Raw genomic sequence first — 25,948 nt, 5'->3', positions numbered from 1 at the left:
TGTGCGAGGGCGAGTCCCCGAATCCCTCTTCTTCTCCCCCCCTTTCCCCACCATCCCTTCCCCCTCCCCTTTCCCTTCACCTTTTTTTATCCTTGATTTCCCTTCCCTTCTTTTCCTCTCCGTATAAATGTGGTGTGAATGTACTTCTTTATCTTTATCCCACCCCCACCTTTAACCCTAGACCTCTGTCCTTTTCTTACTGTGACTTTTTAAACTATGCTCCCCCACATTTTATGTATCTAGAAATTTTCAATAAAGAATTTTTTAAAAAAACAAAACAGTATAATGCTATAGTAGAAAAACCAGTGCATAGATGAATCAGTACCCAAATTCCTGTTGGAATAGAGAAATATTCACTCAATGGCGAAAGAACAACAAAGAGGGGGCCAGTCTATGCTTCCTAGGAAGCTTGGAGAAGGCTCACTCTCCCACATTTCCACCAAATGTGTTTCTGAAAGTGGAAGAATATTGATAAGCACTTCCCTGGAAGATTTTAAAGATTTTAAGTGGGATCATATCAAAATATGTAGGACTTCAGTTAGCATGGGCCCAAGCCACAAAGGATTGTATAGGTCATAATAGCCAGCGTCTAAACCCATGATGGCGAACCTATGACACGTGTGTCAGCACTGACATGCGTAGCCATTTTCGATGACACACAGCCACATGCGGCCGCATACAGAGAAGATGGGGCTGCATCCCAAGAAGGACATTTCATCCTCAGCTTTTACACCAGCATTTTTCTATAATGCCGAGATATATGGCATTATAGAAAAAGCAGATAACTTAAATAATTAGTTTTTCGTTTATTAAATACAGTTATATATTACAATAATATATTTTTCTTACTAAACTATAAATATCATGAAATTATGGGTTTTTCTCGAAGTGACACCCCACTCGAGTTATGCTCGGTTTTTTGGCGAGTATTGACACACCAAACTCAAAAGGTTGCCCATCACTGGTCTAAACCTATGGCTAGTGGAGCTGTTGTAAGAACAGAGTTTTATGTTCCCTGTACCAAGACTCAAACAGTTAGACAGCCACAATTTCAGCCTGATCCAAAATGATATTTTCCTCTTCCTTTTTTAACAAACAAAAAACAAATATCTAGAAGCATTTTTTCCCTCATAATAGGTATTTATTTATTTACTTTAACTGGCAATACATATACATTTGCACCAACCTTTTTGTATACATGCAACCCAACAAAATACCTAAATGATATTTCATGTGTGCATTAACCACTTGGCTCAACGATGAGTGTTTTATATTACTCTTCCTTCTCCCAGATCCCATAGAAATAAATCAACTGGCATAATGACAACCAAAATTAATCCAATTTCAAATTTACATCATTTTTTTAAAAAGAGAAATCTGATGTTGTTCATGCATGCAATATTTTAAAGATATAAAACAAAACTTCACCACTGTTGTTTGATTATTGATAATTCCATGTGTGTTGGCAATTACTCTTGAAGACTCTGTTCATATTTCAGTTATGTGAACAGTACTTGTCAGAACATCAAACCAATTTCTATGTGACAGTTAACATCATGCCAACCCAATTCTAACCTACCACAATAGATTCCTTGAAATTAATAGAATTTGTTAGCCACAACTAACTTCAGCCCAATTAGCTTCAACAGTTTTATTCAAAGTTGGATTAACATCGGATGTAGCCCTCTATACCTATCAATAGGCTTTTATTTTCTTTTTTACTAAATGATCTTATGGAACTGCTGGTAGGTATGTTTGTCTTTTTTCTGTATAGGCACAGGAGGTGAATTCCTTAATTCATAAATACATTTCACAGTAAAGGAAATAATTGTCGAATAGTGTTATCTGCATTTACTGGGAAAACGGTCTGATACCAAATATAATAAAGGAGTAAAAAATCATTTATAAAACCCATATTACTCTGGACTGAGAATCCACAATAAATGCATTGGTGAGTCCAACAGGGTCCTTCTGCTGAAAGAACTACTTCCATCTGTAGAACTGATGGCAGAAAACCTTGAGTCTGAACTCAGCTTTGACTTTTATCTCAGCCATACTGTTTTATGATGTTTGTGACTGTGCTATGTTTTTATTTTTTATTTGATTGATTTTAATTTGTCTCTGTTTTTATCTGTAATCTTTGGGCTTGTCTCTTGGTAAGCCGCCCCGAGTCCCCCTGGGGAGATGGTGGCGGGGCATATAAATAAAGTTATCCACAAACCAAATGTTGGGTTTAGGCCATTCCAATGGCAACGACCTGATGATTAAATGGTAAAGATAACTGCAAAACCATCTGAACAAATTTTGCAGGAATAAAAAACATGCTGAGGATATGCAATCCTTTGCTCCAAAGACCATTTACTTAAACCCTGGACCAAAGTGACCCATTTTGATAGTTTTGATTTGTGTATAATATTCTACTCCTGGCCAACAATGTGCTGTCACTTATAATCCACTTTTTAATTTTGGGGGGTTTGGAAACAAGCTCCACAATTGTCATTAACATACATTAAATGTATGTTAAGCAGAACATTTCAAGACCAGAAATTTAACACAAAAGAGTATATATTCTTAAGAAATCTATGTGTCAAGGTTTAGCTGAATGTATAGATTGGCCTAGAGATGTCAGTCTCAACTAGGAATACCTGAGAACATTTCAAAAGCTCAGCTTTACACTCCAGCTTGGATTACTAGCACCAATTTGGATCCAAATTGGCACCAACAGAAATTGGCACCAACAGTAGGAGTAATTCCTTTCAAATAGTGTTTTCAAATGTTTGCACGATCAACTTTTTAGTGTAAGTAATAAATTACAGTATTTAAGGGTAAGAATGAGATGAAAAGAGGGAGACGGAGTCAATTATATTCTGTCGAAAGCTTGGCCAACTTTTTACAGGGTAATCTGAATTTTAGAAATTTGAGTTTTTTTATTAAGGCAATAAATGTTGTTTTTTATATAAATGAAGTATAACCAGTCCGTCTGTTATGTTATAGTCAGCTGTACTTCAAAGGCAAGAGTTAAAACTGTAAAATAATATGACTTAATTAACGTTCTCTTCCACAAAAATTAAAAAAAACCTCTACTGCAGGATGTGAAAGGCTGCACAGAAGCAGCAGACTGCTTCTCAGTTATTTATTTATTTTTTAAATTTGTATACCGCTACTCCCAATTTGGCTCGGAGCGGTTTACAGTTGAAAAAATATCAGCATCATGCTTGCCACAAAAATTTCTTTTTTAAAAAAAACCCCTTAAATTCTATTTTAAAACTAGTAAAAGGTGAAGACAAAGATGTTCAATGTTGCAGAAAAGTACCACAGTTTTCATTCCTAATATAAGAATGCAGGCATTACTTAAGGGACAGGAACAAGTTATCAGTCTGACTTCTCCAGTATCCAGCTGGTTTTCAAACTGGAATACTCTCTTTAAAAAAAAGTCATCACAATATAAAACTTTGGATTTGTATGTACTCAATACATTTTGTTTTCTTTTAAAATAAAACTTGTATAAAAATAAGACGAACTGGTTTTTTATATCAGGGATGAGTGTTATTTACTTTTCATCAGCTATTCATACAGGATATCAAAAACCTCAAGGATGGTTTTGTTGTTGCAGCAGAAATATCTAAAATGAATGCTGATTCCAGATCTGTAGCTGTTTCTTTTTTCTTTTCTATTACTCGAAGAAGAAGAGAGAAAGATACGTTTGGAGATAGGTGTTATGGCACATTATGTACAGGAATACAGGAGTATTATGGCAATACGGTCATATCCAAGAGATGCTCTAAAATATATAACCAGTTTCTACATTAAAGATAAATAATATCTTTCCCCCACTACCTAGAGTGTTGTCTCCCCTTATTTATGGCAAGTTTACTATAGGCACCTCTTGTCCTTCTGATCCCCTGAAAATTGTCTGTTTGAAGCAAAAGTGACCCAAATTACTTGATGCACCGTATCAATTACATACAAAGTTGGCATTTGACATCACAAAACAGATGGGTTCAGCATTGATACTGTCACACATTTGAATCTTCATCTGTGATACTGGTGCTAGGTGAATGTGTAGCAAAGTCTTTGAACATTTCATCTTCCTTTAACATGTGCTGAAAACAGAGAAAATGAAAGAACTAGAATGCTTAAAGAATCTCAAGAGCAAAGGGACATAGAAGTCAGCAATATATTCCCATGTTTACCAAATGGCAAAATCAGTGGCACAAATCATGCTTTAGGTGTAGATAGTACCCAGCCACTGCCAAGAACAGATCCCAGGGGAGGGCTATACAGGCAGTCCCCAAGTTACAAACAACATCAGTTCTGTAGGTTTGTTCTTAAGTTGAATTTGTGTGTAAGTCAGAACAGGTACATTTTAAGAGTAACTCCAGCCAAAAATATATATTCTTTAACTTTGGAAAACAAACCCTGTGGTGTTAGTTTTGCTATCTGTGCCCCATTTCCCTTACTTTCTGTCGCTGTGATAATTGGATTTTGAAAAAAAAATGGCCTGTTGTGGAAATAAGGTTTTGCACTAAAATTTTAGTGGAGACCCCTTTTCCACGTTATTTCTCCCAGAAATAAATTTCCCTTCTGAGGGGTAGATTTCTCCACTTCCTGTTTTGTCGCACCCATTCTTAACTAGGAGCCATCTGTAAGTTGCCACATCCCACACACACCCTCATTTGAATGCATCCACCTGAGGGTAGGAGACTGGGACAGAATAGGGATACTTATAGTGTACTGACCACCTCGCAACACTACAACTTCCCTACCTGAGTGATATCGGGTCTGGCATTGGAGTCCCAATGGCTTTTAGAGCTTCATGCAAAGACCTCTCTGTCAGGAGCGGCTCAGGATTTCATGGTAAACATAATAACTGTGAGGCTGTCCCAAGTGGTTTCTGGCCCTACTCACAGAGCTGGACATACACTGGACTTGGTGTTCTGTCAGGGATGGGAGGAAGGTGGTGGTGTGGAGGAACTCTCTTTAGTTCCACTGCCATGGACTGACCACCACTTGGTCAAATTTAGACTCACTGCACTCCCTAACCTCTGCAATGGTTAGGGATTAAGATGGTTCGCCCCATGAGCCTTATGGATTCAGAAGGATTTCTGATAACTCTTGAGGAATTCCCCAGCACCAAGGTGGGTGATTCTGTTGATGCTCTGGTCGCTCTTTATAATGGGGAGGGCAGTAGACACAATCGTTCCATAACGACCCCTCTTGAGTAGCAGAGCTAAACCAGCCCCTGGGTTCAACGAGGAGCTGGCAGTGATGAAATGAATGAAGAGGATTCTAGGGTGTGTGGCAGACATTTCATGTGTCAGACCGAATACGGGCATGCACCTATGCAAAGCCATATTCTGGTTGCCAGTTTACTACTGAGCACAATTCAGAGTGCTTGCTTTGGCCTATAAAGCCCTAAATGGCCCCGGCCCAGTTTACCTGTCCGAATGCATCTCCATCTATGAACCATCGTGGAGATTAAGATCCTCCAGGGGGCCCTGCTCTCCATCCCACCACTGTTATAGGCACGTTTGGCAGGGACGAGAGAGAGGGCCTTCTCAGTGATTGCCCCCCAGCTATGGAACTCCCTCCCTCCTGTCCTTTAGAGGGATGGTGAAAACTTGGCTGTGAGTACAAGCTTTTGGGAAAGTGTAATAAGGCAGCAATAGGGAACCTTACTTTGCCAACCAGATTTGATACAGATGATTGAGACAGTTTTAAACAATGGATTTTAATGTTTGGATTTAATATTTATGTATGTCTATAATCTATTTATGTCCTGGAATTGAATGTTTGCTATTTGTGTGTTGTACTCAGCTCTTCAGGGTGAGAAGGGTGGAATATAAATGTTTTAAATAAATAAAATAAATAAGTTGAATGTTTGTAACACAGGGTCTGTCTGTACTGCAAAAGAGATGAGGCAGACCAAGGCTGTAAGGATTAAAGCCTTGGTTCATTTGTTCAACTCAAGTACAAGGAGAGGCAGGAATTCTATGATAAAGCAGATGCTTGGCAAGTAGAACGTCCTCAACTCAAACAATCCAGGCCCAAATGGTCCCAGTTAAAGGAATTTAATGAGAATCAAAAAGATTTATCCTTGAAGTACTGGGAAAATGACTGGAGTAGTGGTTTACACGGCTCACAGATCTAACTATAAATGAGGCAACTGAAAACTGCACTAGAGAGCTTTCAAGGAGCAGTTTCCAGGACTTCATTTGGGAAGACCATCTTCTTACACTGACTAAGACTTGGGACCTTATCACAATGGGATATAATCAATTTATATTAGTATGCATCCCATATTCTTTTAGGACTGGATGCATACTATATTGAGACGAGATGCATACTTTCCTCATCACACCTGATTATTCCGATTCTTATCATTTGAAAATACTGCACTTTGACTTCTCACACCATGGAAGACTGGCTCCTCTCAATCTATTCAAAACACCCCTACATCACTCTATGACCTTTTAAAAAGTATAACTGCTTTTTTCTATTAAAAAAAAAACAGTGCTTCAGCAACAAAAGAATCCATAGTATTTTTTATTTTTTAGTATGTTTTTCATGATTAGATTTCTTTCTGTAAATATTTCATTTCGGCGACACTTTCCAGATGGATTCTGACTGAATACTGACGGGATGGGGCAAACGTCATGTGATGAGACCTGTTCAAAATCATTCTCAAACAGCCTCAGAAACTGAGTATTTCATAATGTGATAACGTCCTTATAGACAATACCAGACATCCCTAGACCTAGGATGATGTGGTGGGGCCTATTCCATCCATCTTGCTTTCCTCAGATGTCACCACAGGAGGCTTGAAGCAGAGGGTGATGTGATAGAAAAGCCTAAGATCACTCCAATAGCCCCGGTTCTATTTTCCTCCTCGTCCCTGTTCCCCACTATGTTATGTGTCTTCTTAAATTGTAAACTGGCTGGTAAAGCTGTCATTTAATGTATACAAATCACTCAAAGAACATTTTTAGCTGAAGGTGAAGATAAAAATACCACTCATCAACTAGTCAATCTGATTCATTCAAAGAACAGTTGGTTCAACAGTGGACTTTTCCAATATTTGAAATTTGACAATGTTATACATTCTTCACAAAACGCAAGTTAAAAGAGATTTATGTGTCTGCTAGAATGTGAAGCTTCTCTAAAAGAGAGGGTTGCTAATTATGTAGCTCTTACGAAAGGTAAGAAAATAATATAACCGAAATAGTAAAGATTGTGATATAAGCTTTACATCTGAGTAGTTTATCTTGCTTAAAATCGTATAGCCTTTAAAATTTGAAATGAGTTACAGTTCTACAACTCTTTAATTTTCTGTACTTTCAGTTTTTGGCAACAGAGTAAGCTGAATAGAACATTTGCCCTGGGCCTATATTTTTGCAATACGATTTTCCAATTATTTAAAATACGGAATTTAATTATCATGGTAATGAAGATTATTTATTATTATTATTTACTTCATTTATATACCGCTTTTCTCAGCCCTTAGGCCTGGCAGGCTTCTTAGTCTCTGTTGCTACAATCAAATTCAACAAAAGTCTCTTTACAAAGGAAGGTGTATGCAATCAGATTTGTGCATGCATAGCACTTTAGTATCAATTGATTATAGAGGCTATGTGAAATGCACTGTAAGAAAGGATGACATATCCCAGGTGCAGAGTTACATGAGATTCAAGGCTGCAACTCAGATTTAGGTATATTTTCAAATGAGTGAGAAGCAGCTGCTTCCAATCTGGCAGAGCCTTATTGGGTCCCATCCTAACTGAAGAACTGCCAAGAGATTGTCAAAGATCAAATGCTGAATCACGCACAATCTCCAACCTGCCTGCTCTACTGAAGAACCTCTTAAGACAAGAGGACTAGCCAAATCAGAAGAATCTACACATGAAATTAATTCTTGAAGAGCTTACAGTCAAGTTGTTGATGCCTTCGGAGAACGCCCCTATTTGCCTCACGGTACCTTCTGAATCTTCCATCTGCAACCATAAACAATATAGTAATTACGCATATAAATTCATCCAGTCGACTTGTAAACATGTAATATAGGGACAACAAGAGCATTTCTTAGATTACAGTAGAATTACAAAATAGCTAAATGCTATACTATATAGTCTTATCCAATGTTTGAGTGAGATGGCAAGGTTCACAGAAGATTCAAGGAGAATTAGACAAGTTGGTGGCTCCCTTCTCTAAGGCAACTTCATAGTTTCTACTGCTATTTGAGAAATCCAGAAATGGTTGCTTCCATTTTTGCCTCTGTGGCTTGCTAGCTTTGCGCTAGCAAAGACTCAATAGGTGAAGTAGGAGTGAAAATCACCCAACCAAAGAATCACAGCAAGCAGAACCATAAAGAGGCTGCAGAGCAAACTGATGATGAAAACATTCACGCAAAATATTCTGTAGCCTCATAAAAGAATATAAAATAAGAAGATACATTTCACAAAATATCTTCTGAAGCACTAAGTTGGCTCTGAAACTATTGGCACAAGAAGGCTAGTGAATCTACTTAAATAGGGACAAGAGGGGAAGATTCTGCAGCATAGGCACAAAAGCTGTTCATTGTTTTAATTGATTGGAACATTTGCTATGGGAAGGGTAGGGCTGCAAACGTTGACAATGGGAATCTGAGGAATTAGATAAGGAAAAGGTGAGTTGAACTAGAAAGTAACTGTATTTTCCCACCTAGAGTAGATCCACTGAATCAATTGAATTTTTTGTACATTAACACTACTATAAATTCCAGGAAATCTAGGTGAACTTAGCAACTGGATTTGGTCCTTGTTCTTCATCAGCGCTCAGTCACAAGACTCAGGGGCTACCTTGCAATATTTAACATCTCTCACGGTTCTTCTGACAAGAACATAGGATAATCCAGTGCAGACCACCTTAAGCGCATGTTAGACTTCCAACTATCCTTAGCTGCATGTAGCTGACCATCATCAAGAATGACAGGGAATTGAGTGCAACCTCAGTTAGAAGGGCAAAAGTTCCTCAGTCCCACTTTACATGTGAAGAAAAAAACTTCAACAATACAAAAAAAAAACCTTCAGTTACATCAAGGAGTTTGACTGCTAGAAATTTCAAATTCTGTTGTTTAAAAGTCAAAATCTGAGTGCACATTAACAATTCCTAAACAAGTTTACCAAGAGTCAGAAACTTATAGCAATGACACACTACAGGACTGCTTAGTAAATTCAAACTGAAGAACACTGCAATATCAAGAGAAGACAGAATAAGCAGCAAACACAAAGAAATAATTTTTTTCAACATAACACTGCATGAAATCTGAATTGTACTGACCCTTACCTGTTCCAGTCTGTCTAGGTCATCATCATCATACACTCTCATATCTAGGTCTGTCTTGAACCCTTTCTTTGATCCAATCCCTGATGTCTGTCCCAATTCCATTGGACACACATACTCTTCCCCATCATCCTGCTTCTTTTTTCTTAAATTTCCAAAATTACTAAAAGCGAGTTTCTTTGGCTGAAAGAGAAGAATCAAATTGTAGTTGTTTACAATGAGGAGGAGACCTGGTTGGACGAGCCTAGGGGGGTTAATCTCTCCCAGCTTTGTCCACCAGGTTACAGTGCAGCACCAGTCAAGATCTGGAGAGGAGGAGGCGGAGTCACAGTGGTCAATAAGAATTCTATCTCCCTGACCAGGTGCCCCATTTTTGAATGTGTCTGCCTAAGGGTTGGTGAGTGGGACAGGATAGGGTTTCCATTAATGTATCGACCATCCCACTGAACTACAGTCTTCCTACCTGAGCTAGCTGGAGTGGTTTCAGCCCTGGCACTGGAGTCCCAGCGGCTCATAGTGCTGGGGGACGTCAATGATCATGCCGAGACCACTCCATCAGGTGCGGTTCAGGACTTCATGGCTGCCATGGCAACTATGGGCTTGTCCTAATCAGTATCTGATCCCATCCATAGTGCCAGGCACACATTCAATCTGGTTTTCTGTCAGGGATGGGAAGAAGGTGGTGGGATGGAGGAGCTGACCATCACTCCATTGCCATGGACCGACCACCACCTGATCAGGTTTAGACTTACTGTGCCTCCTAACCTCTGCAGGGCTAGTGGACCCATTAAAATGGTCCACCCCAGGAGACTTATGGATCCCAGTGGATTCCTAACGGCTTTTGGGGATTTTCCTGCCTCCTTGGTAGGCAACCCTGTTGATGCTCTGGTCTTACTCTGGGATAAGGAGATGACCAGGGCAATAGACATGATCGCTCCAGAACGCCCCCTATCAAGTAACCAAACTAAACCAGCCCCTTGGTTCAACTAGGAGCTGGCAGCAATTAAGTGAAAGAAGAGGAGGCTAGAGTATGTGTGGCACTGGAAACAAAATGGATCAGCCCAAACACATCTGGGCACCTTTTAAGGGACCCACAATGTGGCAATTAAGGCCACAATGAAATCTTGTCTTGTGGCTAATACTGCATCCGCAAAGAACCGTCTGGCTGAGCTATTCTGAGTTGTCAGACGGTTGTTAAATTTGCCTCAGAGTGAGATCCGTGACAACTCGGAATCTCGCTGTGAAGTATTTGCTTGGTTCTTTATGGACAAAGTTGTTCTGATTTGTTCTGATTTTGACGCCACATTAACAGCAATCTCTGAGGATGTCACATGAGCATTTGTTTGTCCAGTTTTGATGGATTCATTTTAATTGGTTCAGCTCAATTGAAACAAGATCCTAGACCCTTGTCCATCCTGGCTGATAAAAGAAGCCAGAGGGGGTTTGGCAGAGTGTGTTAAGGTGGTGGTTAATACCTCCTTATAGAAGGGCAAGATTCCAGCCAGCTTAAAAGAAGCTGTTATCAATCCCACAACCTTTGCCTTGTGGAGTCCCTCAGGGTTCAGTATTGTTCCCTATATTGTTTAACATCTACATGAAGTTGCTGGGGAGACCATCTGGAGTTTTGGAGTACAGTGTTATCCGAAACTTGTCCAAATCAGATGACTCCAAATCTATCACTCCTTCCCACCCATTACTAAGGAAACTGTCCAGACCTTGAATCAGTGCTTGGCAGCTCTGTTGGCCTAGATGAGAGCAAACAAATTGAAATTGAATCCACACAAGCAGAGGTCCTCCTGGTCGGCCGAACAGGGCATAGGGTTACAGCCTGTGTTGGATGGGGTTACATTTCTCCTGAAGACTCAGGTTCGCAGCTTGGGAGTGATCCTGGATTCATTGCTGAGTCTGGAACCCCAGGTCTCGGCGGTGGCCAGGGGAGCTTTTGCAGTTAAAATTAGTGTGCCAGCTGTGCCTGTACCTTGGAAAGTCTGATCTGACCACGGCGCACCACGCTCTTGTTACATCCCGAATAGATTACTGCAACACACTCTACGTGGGGTTGCCTTTGAAGACTGTTTGGAAACTCCAACTAGTCCAACGAGTGGCAGTCAGTTTACTTACTGGAGCAACATACAGGGAACAGTGTCAGTGTCAACTCCACTGACTGCTGGTCCACTTCTCAGAACAATTCAAAGTGCTGGTCTTGGCCTATACGGTTCCGGCTCAGCTTACCTGTCTGAACGTATTTCCCTCTATATCCCCCCATAGAGTCTAAGATCGTCCGGGGAGGCCCTGCACTCTATTCTGCCATCCTCGCAAACACGTTTGACAGGGACGAGGGACTGGGCCCTCTCGGTGGCCCCCCCGCCTGTGGAACTCGTTCCCCAGCAAAATTAGATCGGCTCCATCCCTTCTTTCCTTTAGGAAGAAGCTTAAATCATGGTTCTGGCAGCAGGCATGACAGCACTTGTAATGTTATGAGAATTGACTATGGACAGGCTTTGAATTGGGTCTTTGGATGCTGAATTGAACTTGGAAATGGCTATACGGTTGATAATAATGTTTTAAATTGTTTTTAACCTAATGTTTTATTTATTGTGTAACTGCCTTGTAATTGTTTTGTATGTGCAGCATCGAATTATTGCCAGTTATAAGCTGCCCTGAGACCTCCCTCGGGGATTGAGAAGGATGGCATATAAATGTTTGAAATAAAATAAATAAATAATAATTGAAACAGTCTTGTAAAACATTGTTTTGAAAGGTATTCTTGGATAGTTACAACTCATTTCAAAGACTGCAGTATGTGTAAAGAAACGGAATCTAAGCATTATAAAATATATTCTCTAGATTCAGTGTTTATAAATAGCCTATTACTTAAACAGAACCAGAAGGAGAAATATTTGATTTCATAAAGAGGCAAAATATAGAAAAGGGTGAAATGAGACAAGTACATTGTGATGCCATATGGGAGACTAATTGTTACCCTTTACCCATTGTTTACCAAAACTCCATTGTTTCTTTAACAAAACCTAGGAAGTTACCTACAGTATAGAAGATCAGGAGGGCTACAGGTTCTCATTGAACTAGACACTAAAGTAAACCAGATCTACTACTTGATCTCTCAATCACATTCTGAAATACCATTAAAGACCTCACCTCTGAGGAAGCTTGCCATAGATGCAGGCGAAACGTCAGGAGAAATGCTTCTAGAACATGGCCATATAGCCCGAAAAAACCCACAAGAACTGAGTACCATTAAAGACTTTGCTACATACCCAAAGCCCTGACCATACCTTTACTTTGGCTGTAGCTGTTAAGAGGACATAATCTGGCGATTCCATAGCTTCGCGTTTTTGCAGCTGGGCCTCTTGCCCAATCAGCAAATTAAAGTGAGTTGCCAAGTGCCGCCTCAACAGCGTCTTGTTTGGAGGGATATTCAGTAGCTGCGCCATGGTCTCTACGTTGAAGCGAGGTTCCAAAACCTTCAGAAGTGAAAGCAGATTAACATTTTGACTAAGAAACTTCACACCATTCCAAAAATCAGGATCATTCACACATCACAAAGAGGCAAAGAGTACAAAAACATTATGGCTGGGAGCCCATTGAGGAATTACACTATTTAAAAAAACCTTGTGAATACATAACGTTGTTTCATAATATTCATGTGAAGGATTTTTTTGCCGTGAAACTGCAAGTTGCTTCTGGTGTGAGAGAATTGACCATCTCCAAGGACGTTGCCCAGGGGACGCCCGGATGTTTTGGATGTTTTATCATGTCCCTGCATGAGGAGCTGGAGCTGATAGAGGGAGCTCATCCGCGCTCTCCCCGGATTTGAACCTGCAATCTGTCAGTCTTCAGTCCTGCTGGCACAGGGGTATAACCCACTGCATCACCGGGGGCTCGATGTGAAGGAAATGTAGTTACACCATTGGGTCCATTAGACACAGGGAGCCAGCAGCATTGCAACAGTGCAACAGTCCCAATTCAACAATTATGTTTTGATGCACAATGTGTCCTTATTGCTAATAGGACATCTTTCACAGTGCCTTGTTGTGCACTGCTGCAGTTCACTAACACGGCTGTATAATGTCAGCAATGTAGCTACATCATTGTAGTGAAGCACCCTAGCTTCTGATGCAGGATCCTATATTTATAAAATATTTATGGTGGAATTCCTGTGACTTCTAGAGATCCATACTCAGGAACTATTTTAAGCATCTGTCTTTTCCAGATGTTGTCTCTTAAAGGGATATAAAATGGCCCATGCTTACCATTAGCCCACCGTGAACACCACTCCCTCTCAAATTAGGAGCGTATTCTGCAAGATCAACGGAACGCAGCCACTCCATCACCCGATGATTGGTCCACTGGGAAACCTCTGACGGCGTGAAGTTATTCTACCAAGAGGAATCACATTTAATTCAGACAACGCAGTTATTTTTCAGTTTTACAATCCTCTATAGTTCTTATACTCTCTACCTTCAAATGTATCCTTTGGAGCCTAGATCTGTAAACTCACATGAATCAGTGCTAAGTTGTGCCCCTTTCTATGTCAAACTTAGAGGCAGGGAATTGAATACCTGAAGGGCTTATGTGCAAGAGGAGGAAGAGAAAGGAAATGAAGAAAAATGTATAAACACAAAACTCATATTGTCCTATAAATGGCTGATTCTTTCAATCCTATATTGCCCTATAAATGGCCAATCTTACCTCGTTCCACAGGCAGAGTGCTACAGCCGAGAAGGCCCTGTCTCTCGTCCCTGCCAAATGTATTTGCGATGCTGGCGGGAGCAAGAGCAGGGTCTCCCCGGATAATTTTTTTTCCAATCCTGGAACTCAAGGTGGCTAACAGAATAACATGAACACAGTAAAAAGATACAAAATTATATAAAAATAACTAAACATGATATAAAAACATAACCACATTGAAAGCTAATGACAATTTGCAAAACTATGATGAAACCATATAACAGAACAGATAGTCAGTGACCGATGCAGGAGCAGGTAGTTAAGGGAAGGAGTCAAGTTTCTCAAGACTAGGCAAAATTCTTTAGATGAGAAACCTGAAGAAAATACACACTTGCATTGCTTGTCCTAACATTTGTTGTGACATATCAGTAATATGTATCCATACTAGATTACCTCATCGGAAGGTCTTCTGCGCAGACAGTTGGGTTCAAAGTTATTTATCCTTAGGACTTGGATGGCACGCTTGATGCTCAGGTGGTGGAGGACACTCACAACTTTCAAAGGTAGTAAGTCATCCTGCAAAGGAGGAAGGGGAAAAACCAGCCATTGGCAACAGAAATTGACAGGTTACTCATCTATAACCATTTTTCTTCAAGTGGTACTCTGTGAATCCATACATGTGGAGTGTATCTGCAACTGTGTAGGCTCCAATGGAAAACTTCCAAAGTTTAAATTTAAAGTTTTGGTGGTAACCTCACCCACTCCCCTCCCCAGGGCATAAGAGGCACCTTGGCCACATGCTCCGCAGTTCCTATGCTAAAAAGGCAGTGAGAATGGGGAAGGTTTGTCTGAAGGGAAGCTGGATTTGGATTCACAGAATACCACTCAAAGAAACATGATTACAGGTGAGAAACCTCTCCTTTTTCTTCATGGATTCTGTGATTGCACACATGTGGAGACTAACAAGTTGAGATCCAGGACGGTGGGACAAATGCAAACCGACATCTTAACAGAGGACCAAAACATGATTTATTGTGACAAACATCTGCAAGTTAATGTAAGGTACATGTCACTAAACAGGTATTGTCTGAAAAAAACAGGTTCAGAGAAAGGTCACAACACATAAGACTCATTGATATGGAAGGGGCGATGGGTCGAAGTGATCACCACCAGGAAAGCCACCTTCCAGGAGAGGAGGCAAAGGTCCGTAGTAGCCAGCAGTTCAAATAGTGATGTGGTGAGATGGGACAAGATGAACTCGAGGTGGATGGGAGGGTGGAGATTTGAGTATCCCTTGAAGAAAGTCTTGATGAGATGACTTTGGAAAAGGAAAGGCTTACCCAACTGTTGGACATGCCAGAAGATGGCAGTGACGTAGGACTTCATAGATGAGTTTGAGGTTTCACTCGGCCAGGGAAAGGAGGATATCCAAGATTGCTGGTGTCGATGGAGAAAATGCCAGTTTACCTTGGGCCCAAAGAAAGTCATGGAAATGAGATAGGCGATAGGAGTAGGCCTTGGTAGTGGCTGGCTTGTGGACAGCCTTCAGGATCAAATGGATTGTTGGTTGAAGAGAGTTTAGAATGATATTCTCCACACCGTGAGGTGGAGAGAGGGAATGTCTGGATGCAGGAGAAGACCTTGTTCCCTCGTGAGGGCCGGCTGGGGAGGAAGAGAGCGGAGACGGCCGTGGCAGAGGTAAAGGAGGACAAGGTACCAGGTCTGTCTGGGCCAGGCAGGAGCCACCAGGATGCAGTTTGCCTTTGTGGCTTGGATTCTCTCGACTACCCTGAGGATGAGGGGTATTTGGGGGGAAGATGGGGGAAAAAGTCTGTCGACCAGTCCAGCAGGAAGGCAGCCTGTAGTTGGGTTCGAAGGCTCCGTAGTTTTTTGGACAGGGATTTGTTGGGTAAGGATGCAAAGAGGTTGATATCCGGCCAACCCCATTCATTGAATAGAAAGTGGAACTGAAACTGGTTGCGCATCCACTTGTGGGAGGTCGACTGTGTTTGGCTGAGAAGATCGGCTTGGCTGTTCAGGGATCATGGGAGGTGAAGTGTCGTGATCATCACCAACGAAGAATTCAAACAAATAGCCATCACCTGTTGGGAAAAGGTCCGCAAGGCTAAAGCACAAAACGAGCTCAGGCTTGCCAGGGACATTAAAAACAATAAAAAGGGCTTCTTTTCTTATGTCAGTAAAAAAAGAAAAAACAAGGAGGCGATAGGGCCTCTTCGAGGAATAGATGGGGCAATGCTGACGGGGTAGGGAAAAGGCAGAACTACTTAATGCCTTTTTTTGCCTCGGTCTTCTCGCAAAAAGGTCATCTTCAACCTCAGCAAGATGGAGTGGATGAGGGATTAGAGGACATCCAACCCCAAATTGGGAAACAAGTCGGCCAGGAATACCTGGCCACTCTAAATGAGTTCAAGTCCCCATGAGCCAACAATGTGATGTGGCGGCAAAAAAAGCCAATGGGATTTTGGCCTGCATCAATAGGAGCATAGTGTCTAGATCTAGGGAAGTAATGCTACCCCTCTATTCCGCTTTGGTTAGACCACATCTGGAATACTGTGTCCAATTCTGGGCACCACAATTCAAGAGAGATATTGACAAGCTGGAATGTGTCCAGAGGAGGGCGACTAAAATGATCAAGGGTCTGGAGAACAAGCCCTATGAGGAGCGGCTTAAGGAGCTGGGCATGTTTAGCCTGAAGAAGAGAAGGCTGAGAGGAGATATGATAGCCATGTATAAATATGTGAGAGAAAGCCACAGTCGAAGAGGGCACCGATGAACTTTATTGACGTCATTGGTGTCAAGTGCGATTTCTCAGCCCCAGGTATCAAAAAGAGAGGCTGTGGTGGGCACCTGGGAATGAATGAAGAAGAGATGGGGACTGTGCCATGATTATCCAGTCGTCCAGGTAAGGGAAGAGCAGTAGGTTTTGTTTTCTCAGGTAGATCGCAATGATCGACATGCATTTTGTGAAGGTTCTTGGGGCCATGATGAGTCCGAAGGGAAGTACTGTGAACTGGAAAGTCTGTGGTCAGACTCTGAACAAGAAGAATTGCCTGTGGGAGGACCGAATCGCCAAGTGAAAGTAGGCTTCTCGTAGGTCGATCGATGCAGTTGCCGTAATGTAGGAGAGGAAAGATGGATGACACCATCACCATTCTGAGCTTCTTCAACCAAATGTAGTTCAGTATTCTGAGGTCGAGAATCGAGTGGAGGGTGCCTTCCGGCTTCGGTAATGGGAAGTACCTCAAGAAGAAGGCTCAACAGTCCAATTCTGAGGGGGTGGGTTGAATCACACACTTAGGAGAGCAAAGTGTTGACCTCCTTTATGATCTCTGGAGATGGAATGGTGTCGAGAACGTGGCCCATGGAGGGAATTCTTTGAACTCTAAGACATAGCCTTCTTCAACAATTTTGAGAACCCACACATCTGAGGTGATGGACTGCCACGCATCGATGAAGATAGCCTGTCCCCAAAATGAGTGTTGGGAGGTAGACTGGTGAGTTGAAGATGTCAAGAAATGGTGGAGGTGACATCTATAGTAAAAGTGGAGGTAGTATCATCAATGGAACCATCAAACTTGGTGATGGGACTGACCATTCGAGCCGTTCTGTCGGGAGCAGGACCTTTGGGCTGGTTGAGATCAGCACTGCTGCTGTTGAGGCTGAGGATTTGTGGAAGGGTGAGAACTCTGCTGGAAGGATTGGTGACGGTAAGGTTGGTTACCATATTGATGATGGCGGTGGTGATACCAGCAAGTTCTTTGCGATTGCAACTAGTTTTCGATTCTGCATTTTGCAGCAAGGAGTTTAAAGTCTTAGTTAGACTTCAACTTATCATCGGTTCAGGTGTTGAAGAGGCCGAGAGCATTGAACGGAAGATCCTCGATAACTTGTTTCAAGGAAGTGGAAAGTCCAGAGGAGCGGAACCAGGCATGTTGACAGATCGCTATCATCTTGCCTGCTGTGAGCTATCATCTTGCCTGCTATGTCACCAGTATGTTTTGCCATCTGAATCTGGTGATGGGCAAGGGAATTGGCCTCCTGGGAAAGCGTCAAGAGAAGTGCATGGTCCTCTTCTGGAGGTTTGGCATGGAACGGTTGAGCCTTTTCCTGCAGAATTTGTTGATAGGCTCCCATGCAGGCCCCATAGTTTGCCATCCTGGCTTTCTCCCTACAGTGTTGAAACGCTTACCCTCACAGTCGGTGCTGTGTGTTTAGTATTGGTGGTTCCACTGATTTAGTGCATTGCTGCACATTGCTGGTACTCACAAATAGGAGGTCTAGGTTACATCCTCGGTGCCTTCTCCCACTGTTGTAGAATGGTGGGAGCTTACTATCATGAATGATAATTAGAGAAATTGTAATTAGAGAAATTAGGTACCGCTAAAAAGTGGGGGAGGTGTTTTACAATGCCATAAAGAAAAAGATCATAAAATGCTGGAATGAGGAAGTCCTGACAGAGGGCCAGGTGACAGTCCCTCAAACTGTTGGAGGGCCAGATTATAATTTGAAAAAAAAAAAACCCATGAAAGAATTCCTATGCATACTGGACATATCTTATTTGCAGAGGCGGCCCTAGGTAATTTTCAACGGTAAGCAAACAGTATTTTGGCAACCCCCCCCCCAACCAATTACTGATATATATTTTCTGTTCATTGTGGGAGTTCTGTGTGCCATATTTGGTTCAATTCCATCATTGGTAGAGTTCAGAATGCTCTTTGATTGTAGGTGAACTATACATCCCAGTAACTACAACTTGCATATGTCAAGGTCTATTTTCCCCCAAGAGCGCCTCAAGAGCGCCCCTGGGCAAAATCAACTATACTGCCAATGCTTACTTTGCGTAATGGGTTGAGCCGCCCCGGTTATTTGTAGTGCAAAAAACCTTTTAAAAAATACAATAATTAAAATGAACAATTTTAACAAACATAAACTTACTAGTATTTCAATGGGAAGTGTGGGCCTGCTTTTGGCTGATGAGATAGGATTGTTTATTTATTTATTTATTTCGAGTACTTCTACCCCGCCCTTCACAACCCCCAAGGGAGGACTCAGGGCGGCTTACAAAAAGGCACAATTCGATGCCTACACAGAATACACATACATATAAAATAGCAGTTAAACAATTTTCAGTTAAAATAGTCGACATATAACACAATCAATAAAACTAATCTTATGTTCAGCTGTTGTTGTGTGCTTTTGTTTCAGACTTAGGTTGACCCTGATCTGGCCCACAGGCCTTAGTTTGAGGACCCCTGCTCTAAACGGTACAAAAAGTAAATTTGTGGAGACACTAAGGGAAAAGATTTCGGAGCAAGAATATGATGATCTGTTGAAAATGGGAGATTTTAATGGTATTATAAGTAAAACAGATGACAAATCAACAAAAAGAGGAGACAAAAAAGGCAAAGACAGTAGGGGAATTACCAAAAAGCTTTATACAATTAAAAGAAGAACTTGCCCTTCATGATATCTGGAAACACTGTCATGGAAATGAAAGGGATTATACTTTCTTTTCCAATGACCACCAAACATGGTTTTATATGGAGAAGAAAAACAACAATAATAAAAGTAACCAAAACCGAAATACTCCCCATCTCAAACTCAGAGCATGCCCCTCCAGAAATAGTAATAGAAGATATGGAAGAAAAAGACAGAGTAAGAAAATGGAGATTAAATGATAATTTAATTACAGGCTTGAAAGAACAGGGAAAAAACAAGGAAATATGAATGGAATACTTTAAATTAAATACAGAAAAAGATACATCAATAGATATAATAGAGGATGCCAGTAAGGCTTACATGGGAGAGCATAAGACAAAAGGGGGGGGGGGGGGGAGCGAGATTATAACAAAATAGAAGACTAGGATAGATGCATTTTAAAAATGGAAATAAAGGCTAGAATAAATCTCCAGGACAAAAATATTCAGTACCAACTGGACCTACTAAGGAAACAAATGAACACATTTCATTTAGTTGAGATGGAGAAAAAACTTACATTTGCAAGACAACAATACTTCGAGAAAGCAAATAAAATAGGTAACTGGCTAGCAAGAAAAACTGCAAAAAGAAAACAGGATAGATGCATAACCAAAATAGTAAAGGAACGGGAAAGCTACCATCACACTAAAGATATTATTTACCAATTTGTTAATTATTACAAACAACTATATGCAAATAAAAACATATCCAAAGAAAAAGTAGTGCAATATCTAGAGAACCAAGATATTAAAATAAATTGTCTGAAGGACAAAGAGAAATTCTAAATGGGAAAATTTCAGAGGAAGAAATAAGAAAGTCAATTAAAAATTTACCGCCAAATAAAGCACCAGGGCCGGATGGCTATACCGTGAGTTACTATAACATATTCCAAGACATACTCATACCCCCACTTCAAAAAGTCATGAACAAAGTAATGGAAGAAAGGAAAATACCAGATAGATGGAAATTTGCGATAATAACCCTGATACACAAGGAATCAATGAAAAAAAGTCGCCTTGCTATTTATGGATGCTGAAAAGGTATTCGATAATGTAAATTGGAATTTTGTAACTTCAATACTAAAAGAAATGTATTATTATTTATTTACTAAATTTGTATATCGCCCTTCTCAGTCCTTAGGTGACTCAGGGCGGTCAGCCCTTAGGCAACTCAGGGTGGAATGGATGGTGGATATTATTTTATAAATGCCGTAAAATCAATATATACCCAACAAACAGCAAAAATAACAATATCTGGATATTGGGATAAATCAATGAATATCCCAATAAACAAAGGAACGAGACAGGGATGCCCCCTCTTTCCATTATTGTTCATATTAGTTCTAGAGTCTCTGCTAACTAACCTGAGAAGAAATAATGAATTGAAAAGATTAAAAACAAAGAAACAGGTCTATAAGTTCCATGCCTTTGCGGACAATGTTGTCTGTATTATAGAATACCCGCTAGGACAGCGCTTCTCAACCTGGGGGTCGGGACCCCTGGGGGGGTCGCGAGGAGATGCCAGAGGGGTCACCAAAGACCATAAGAAAACACAGTATTTTCTGTTGGTCATGAGGGCTCACTGTGGGAAGTTTGGCCCAATTCTGTCATTGGTGGGATTCAGAATGCTCTTTGATTGTAGGTGATCTATAAATCCCAGCAACTACAACTCCCAAATGTCAAGGTCTATTTCCTCCCAAACTCCACCAGTGTTCACATTTGAGCACATTGAGTATCCGTGCCAAGTTTGGTCCAGATCCTTCATTGCTTGAGTCCACACTGCTCTCTGGATGTAGGTGAACTACATCTCCAAAACTCAAGGTTAACGCCCACCCAACCCTTCCAATATTTTCTCTTGATCATGGGAGTTCTGTGTGCCAAGTTTGGTTCAATTCTGTCATTGGGAGAGGTCAGAATGCGCTTTGATTGTAGGTTAACTATAAATCCCAGGAACTACAACTCCCAAATGACAAAATCAATTATCCCCCCCTCCAACCCCACTAGTATTCAAATTTGGGCAAATCGCGTATTTGCATTAAATACATCCTGCATATCAGATATGTATATGATAATTTATAACAGTCACAAAATTACCATTGTGAAGTAGCAGCGAAAATAATTTTATGTTGGGGGTCACCACAACATGAAGAACTGTATTAAGGGGTCGCTGCATTAGGAAGGTTGAGAAACACTGCGCTAGAAGAAAGAAACAAATAGTGGCAGGAAATCGAGAAATTCGGAAAGGTGGCAGGTTTCAAACCAAACAAAGATAAAACACAAATTCTGACTAAAAATATATTTTTAAAAGGCAAGAGGGGTTACAGAATAAATTAGGCATCAGGATATTTACAAAAACAAAATACTAAGGAATTATTATTACCAGCAATGCGCAGCTACTGAAAAACAATTACAACAGGAAATGGTCGGAAATAAGAGAGAAATTAAAAAGATGGGAATCTTTCTTTACTAGGAACAATAGCTGAAGTAAAAATGAATATTTTCCCAGAGGTACTTTACCTGTTCCAAACTCTACCTATAATAAGAACAAATGAAACTTTCAAAAAGTGGCACAAAGATATAAGAAAATTTATTTGGATGGGGAAGAAACACAGAATTAACTTAAAAAATTTAACCGATGACAAAAAAAGAGGTGGACTAGCTTTATCAAACTTCCAGATCTACCATGATGCCTCGGCACTATGCTGGATAAGAGATGGTGTCTATTAGAAAAAAAGAAGATACTTGCTCTAGAAGGCCACAATTTGATGCAAGGGGGGCACAAATTGTGGGGGAATCAAAAACAGGGGAGGGGGAATCAAAAACAGAAAATTTTAAGAACCATCTCATAAGATCAGCTCTCATCCAAACCTGGAATAAATTCAAAGAAAGACTATACTCTAAAACCCCGCTATGGTTCTCTCTAAATGAGGCAACTCATTGTTGGGGTTCAGCCTGAGTTTGAACTTGAACCTGATTCTCTGTTTGTTCCTCCTGATGCTAATGAAAGTATATTTACTGATGCTAGTGGAAATGTACCTTTTGATGCCAATGCTCCTGAAATTAGTGAGGAAGAAACTGCTGTAGGTTTGGAAAATGCCAATGTTCCTGAAATTAGTGAGGAAGGAACTTCTGTAGATTTGGAAAATGAAAGTACCAGTGTTCCTGAGAATGTTTCAGAGGGAGACCTTGAACTTTCCCTCCCTTCTGCACCTGTTAACTGTAATGACAACAGAAGGGGCCAAATTTGGGAAGACAGAAGTAAAACACTCAGTTTGCGTCGATCCTCCCGAATTCAAGAATTAAAAACATTGGCTTCAAAACAGAAGGGCGGTTCACGGAACCGATTCTTGAGTTTTAATTGCAATACGCCAGGCTGATTGTCTCAGTTCAGGCATCGTTTCAGAATTGATGAAGACCTTGGCAGTTCTCCCGGTTCCCTGGCCATAGTTTGGAAAGATTTCTAGGATATCAAGTACGGTTAGTGGATTGCTAACAGATTCCAGTATTTTCCCAGTGAGGCTTTTGGTTTTGCTTTGTCCATTTAAATTCATGTTTGCTGATTTTGCTGTGGCTTTTGACTTGCATTTTTCCTTTATTTTGTAACCATTTTTCTTCAATAAAAAATGATTGTTTTTCACAGCCAAGTGTGGTGGATAGTTATCTTAGGGCCTCGTTCCCTGCTCTGGATTGCAACAGTATGCCTGAACTCCCATCATCCCTTTGATTTCTACTCCACCAGGATTACTTTTGCTGATTTTTCTGGGCTTTGTGATTTTGCTTGGATTACTTTTGCTGATTTTTCTGGGCTTTGTGATTTTGTTTCCCCTGCTGAGACCAGGATTTCTTCAGGATGTCCAATCCTGCAGCAGCACCAGCACAGGCCCCCACCGTAGCAGACTTCCAAGCATTGCAAGCTCTATATGCCACTCAACAACAGGAACTGGCAGGTCTTAGAGCCAGGGCTGGGGCTCATCCATCATTAGCCCTGCCAACCAAGTTTAAAAGGGATGCCTCTGCGGTTCGAGTTTTCAAAAGACAATGTCTTTCCTTTTTGGCAGCCAGGGAGGCTGAATTTTCCACAGAAGAAAACAAAGTAGCCTTTATTTTCAGCTTTTTGGAAGGGCCTGCGGCTCTTTGGGCTACCACACTACTTGATGCTAATGCCCCTGAAGTGAATTCTGCTCAAGCCTTTTTGGATTACCTTCAACGCACGTGGGGTGGACAGGTGACTCAGGAGTTGGCGGACCGCAAGATGCGTAGGCTACAGCAAAGAGACAAGCCTTTGGCCCACTATATTGCGGAATTCAAGGCCCTGGCTCCTCAAGTGGGCTGGAATGATGTGGCTTTGCGTGGACAGTTTCTGGAAGGGTTAACCCCAGAACTACAAGGGGAAGTGTTGCGGGTGGCGGACCTTCCTGCCACCCTCGATGGTCTCATCACTCTGAGTCTCCGGCTGGATGGTAACTTACACATGAGGCGGCAGTGGACCCGTGGAGCGTCTGAACGGCCGGTCCCGAAGGGTGTCCCGATCCCTGGACCCAGGGCACTCAGCCGGCCAGTTCCGCCCACGGCAAGCTTGGATGAGGAGGAGCCGATGCAGTTGGGGCACATCCGCCCCAAGATTGATGCTGCGGAGAAAGCCAGGCGCCAGCGTTTAAACCTCTGTTGGTACTGTGGAGCAGCAGGCCACTTTTCACGGGAGTGTCCAGTAAAGCGGCGGCCGGTGCAGAGGGCAGCGTTGGCGTCAGTGGAGTTGCCGGAGAGGGAGGATATGCCCCAACAGCCGGCGGGGGAAGGCTTCGACCGGGCGTAGAAAGGCTCGCCGGCTCGGTCGCTGCTCCCCCCACAGAGCCACAAACTGGAGTGCTGTTCCTGTTATTGGTCACACTGTGGTCGGCCAAGAAAGGACCCATGTTAGTCCATGCCATGGTGGACTCGGGTGCGACTAATAACTTTATTGACCGGGATTATGCAGACTCCTTAGGATTGGATTATTGGGATCTGAAAGATCCGAAAGTGGTACAAACCATCGATGGCCGGCCTTTGAAATCGGGGCCAGTGAGTCAATGGACAGTACCTACAAGGATGTGGGTTCGAGAACATGTGGAGGATATTTCTTTTCTAGTCACCAAGGTTCCGCATTTTCCCATCGTGTTGGGTGTCGCTTGGCTGACACTGCATGACCCCCAGATTTCGTGGGAATGTGGGGAATTACAATTTGCTTCAGAATATTGTCACCGAAATTGTTTGGTGGCTCAAGTGTGTCAGGCCGGGGAAGTCGAGACCCTTGTGACTTTGCCCAAAAAATATTCGGACTTCTGGGATGTATTCAGTGAAAAGGAAGCTGAGAAGTTACCACCCCATAGGCCATATGACTGCGCAATTGACCTGGTGCCTGGGGCCCCGATCCTTCGGGGCCGGTTATATTCTCTCTCAGAGCCAGAGATGGTGGCCCTACGGGATTTTATAGATTCCAATCTGCGAAAGGGGTTCATCCGGCCCTCGCAATCACCAGTTGGAGCCCCCGTCTTGTTTGTCAAGAAGAAATCAGGGGAGCTACGATTGTGTAATGACTATCGGGCGCTGAATGAGATTACCATCCGAAACCGTTACCCGCTCCCGCTTATCCCCGAGTTGTTGGACAGATTGCGTGGGGCGCAAGTCTACACCAAGCTTGACCTTCGGGGAGCTTACAACTTGGTCCGGATTCGGGAGGGTGACGAATGGAAGACCGCGTTCCAGACTCGTCTAGGTTCCTACGAATTTCTCGTAATGCCGTTCGGACTTTGCAATGCTCCTGCCACGTTCCAGCACTTTGTGAACGTGTTCCGTGATTTTTTGGACCGTTTCCTAGTGGTTTATTTGGATGATTTTTTGATTTTCTCCCCGAACCAACAACTTCACAATCAACATGTGCGGGCTGTGTTACAGTGGTTGTGAGATCATGGATTATATGCCAAGCTGGAGAAATGTGCTTTTGACCTGACTGAAGTTGACTTTTTGGGGTACCGAATCTCACCTCAGGGCATCGCCATGGACCCTGCCAAAGTTGAGGCAGTGTTAGGATGGAAGGGTCCCACTAGTAAAAAAGATATTCAGAGGTTCATGGGCTTTGCCAACTACTACCGAAAGTTTATTCCTGACTTTGCCCATTGGGCGGACCCGATTACACAATGCCTGCGGGGAAAAACCCCGTTTCATTGGACGGAGGCAGCGGAGATTGGGTTTCAGAAGCTGAAACAGCTATTTACCTCTCAACCAATCCTCCAACATCCGGATCCCCAGACGCCGTTTGTGGTGCAAGCAGACGCTTCAGATGTGGCCATTGGCGCCGTGTTGTTGCAGCCCGCGGGAAAAGATCTAATGCCCTGCGCCTACTATTCCAGACAGCTGACCACACCAGAGAGGAATTACACCATTTGGGAAAAAGAATTACTGGCCAT

The 25,948-nt window shown here is 42.0% G+C and overlaps 1 protein-coding gene across 13 annotated transcripts in view; it reads right to left on the bottom strand.

Moving 5' to 3' along the window:
• Nucleotides 1–1,119: 1,119 nt before the first annotated feature.
• The window catches only part of PPFIBP1 (PPFIA binding protein 1), a 218,219-nt gene continuing 193,390 nt past the window's right edge, over nucleotides 1,120–25,948 (bottom strand). For 9 of the 13 annotated variants that reach the window (XM_067468858.1, XM_067468860.1, XM_067468861.1 and 6 more), the window contains 6 exons: nucleotides 14,461–14,583; nucleotides 13,590–13,715; nucleotides 12,612–12,800; nucleotides 9,316–9,501; nucleotides 7,926–7,991; nucleotides 1,120–4,103 (listed from right to left, as the gene is read on the bottom strand). In XM_067468858.1, the coding sequence (XP_067324959.1) occupies nucleotides 4,017–4,103; nucleotides 7,926–7,991; nucleotides 9,316–9,501; nucleotides 12,612–12,800; nucleotides 13,590–13,715; nucleotides 14,461–14,583 (777 nt within the window). In that variant the 3' untranslated portion in view covers nucleotides 1,120–4,016. The remainder of the gene's footprint in view (nucleotides 4,104–7,925; nucleotides 7,992–9,315; nucleotides 9,502–12,611; nucleotides 12,801–13,589; nucleotides 13,716–14,460; nucleotides 14,584–25,948) is intronic. The other 4 variants (XM_067468857.1, XM_067468865.1, XM_067468867.1 and 1 more) reach the window with 1 other exon arrangement.

The sequence above is a fragment of the Anolis sagrei genome, chromosome 5 (genome assembly GCF_037176765.1).
Source record: "Anolis sagrei isolate rAnoSag1 chromosome 5, rAnoSag1.mat, whole genome shotgun sequence".
Taxonomy (NCBI): Eukaryota; Metazoa; Chordata; class Lepidosauria; order Squamata; family Dactyloidae; genus Anolis; species Anolis sagrei.
This window is presented reverse-complemented; position numbering and strand designations above follow the sequence as displayed.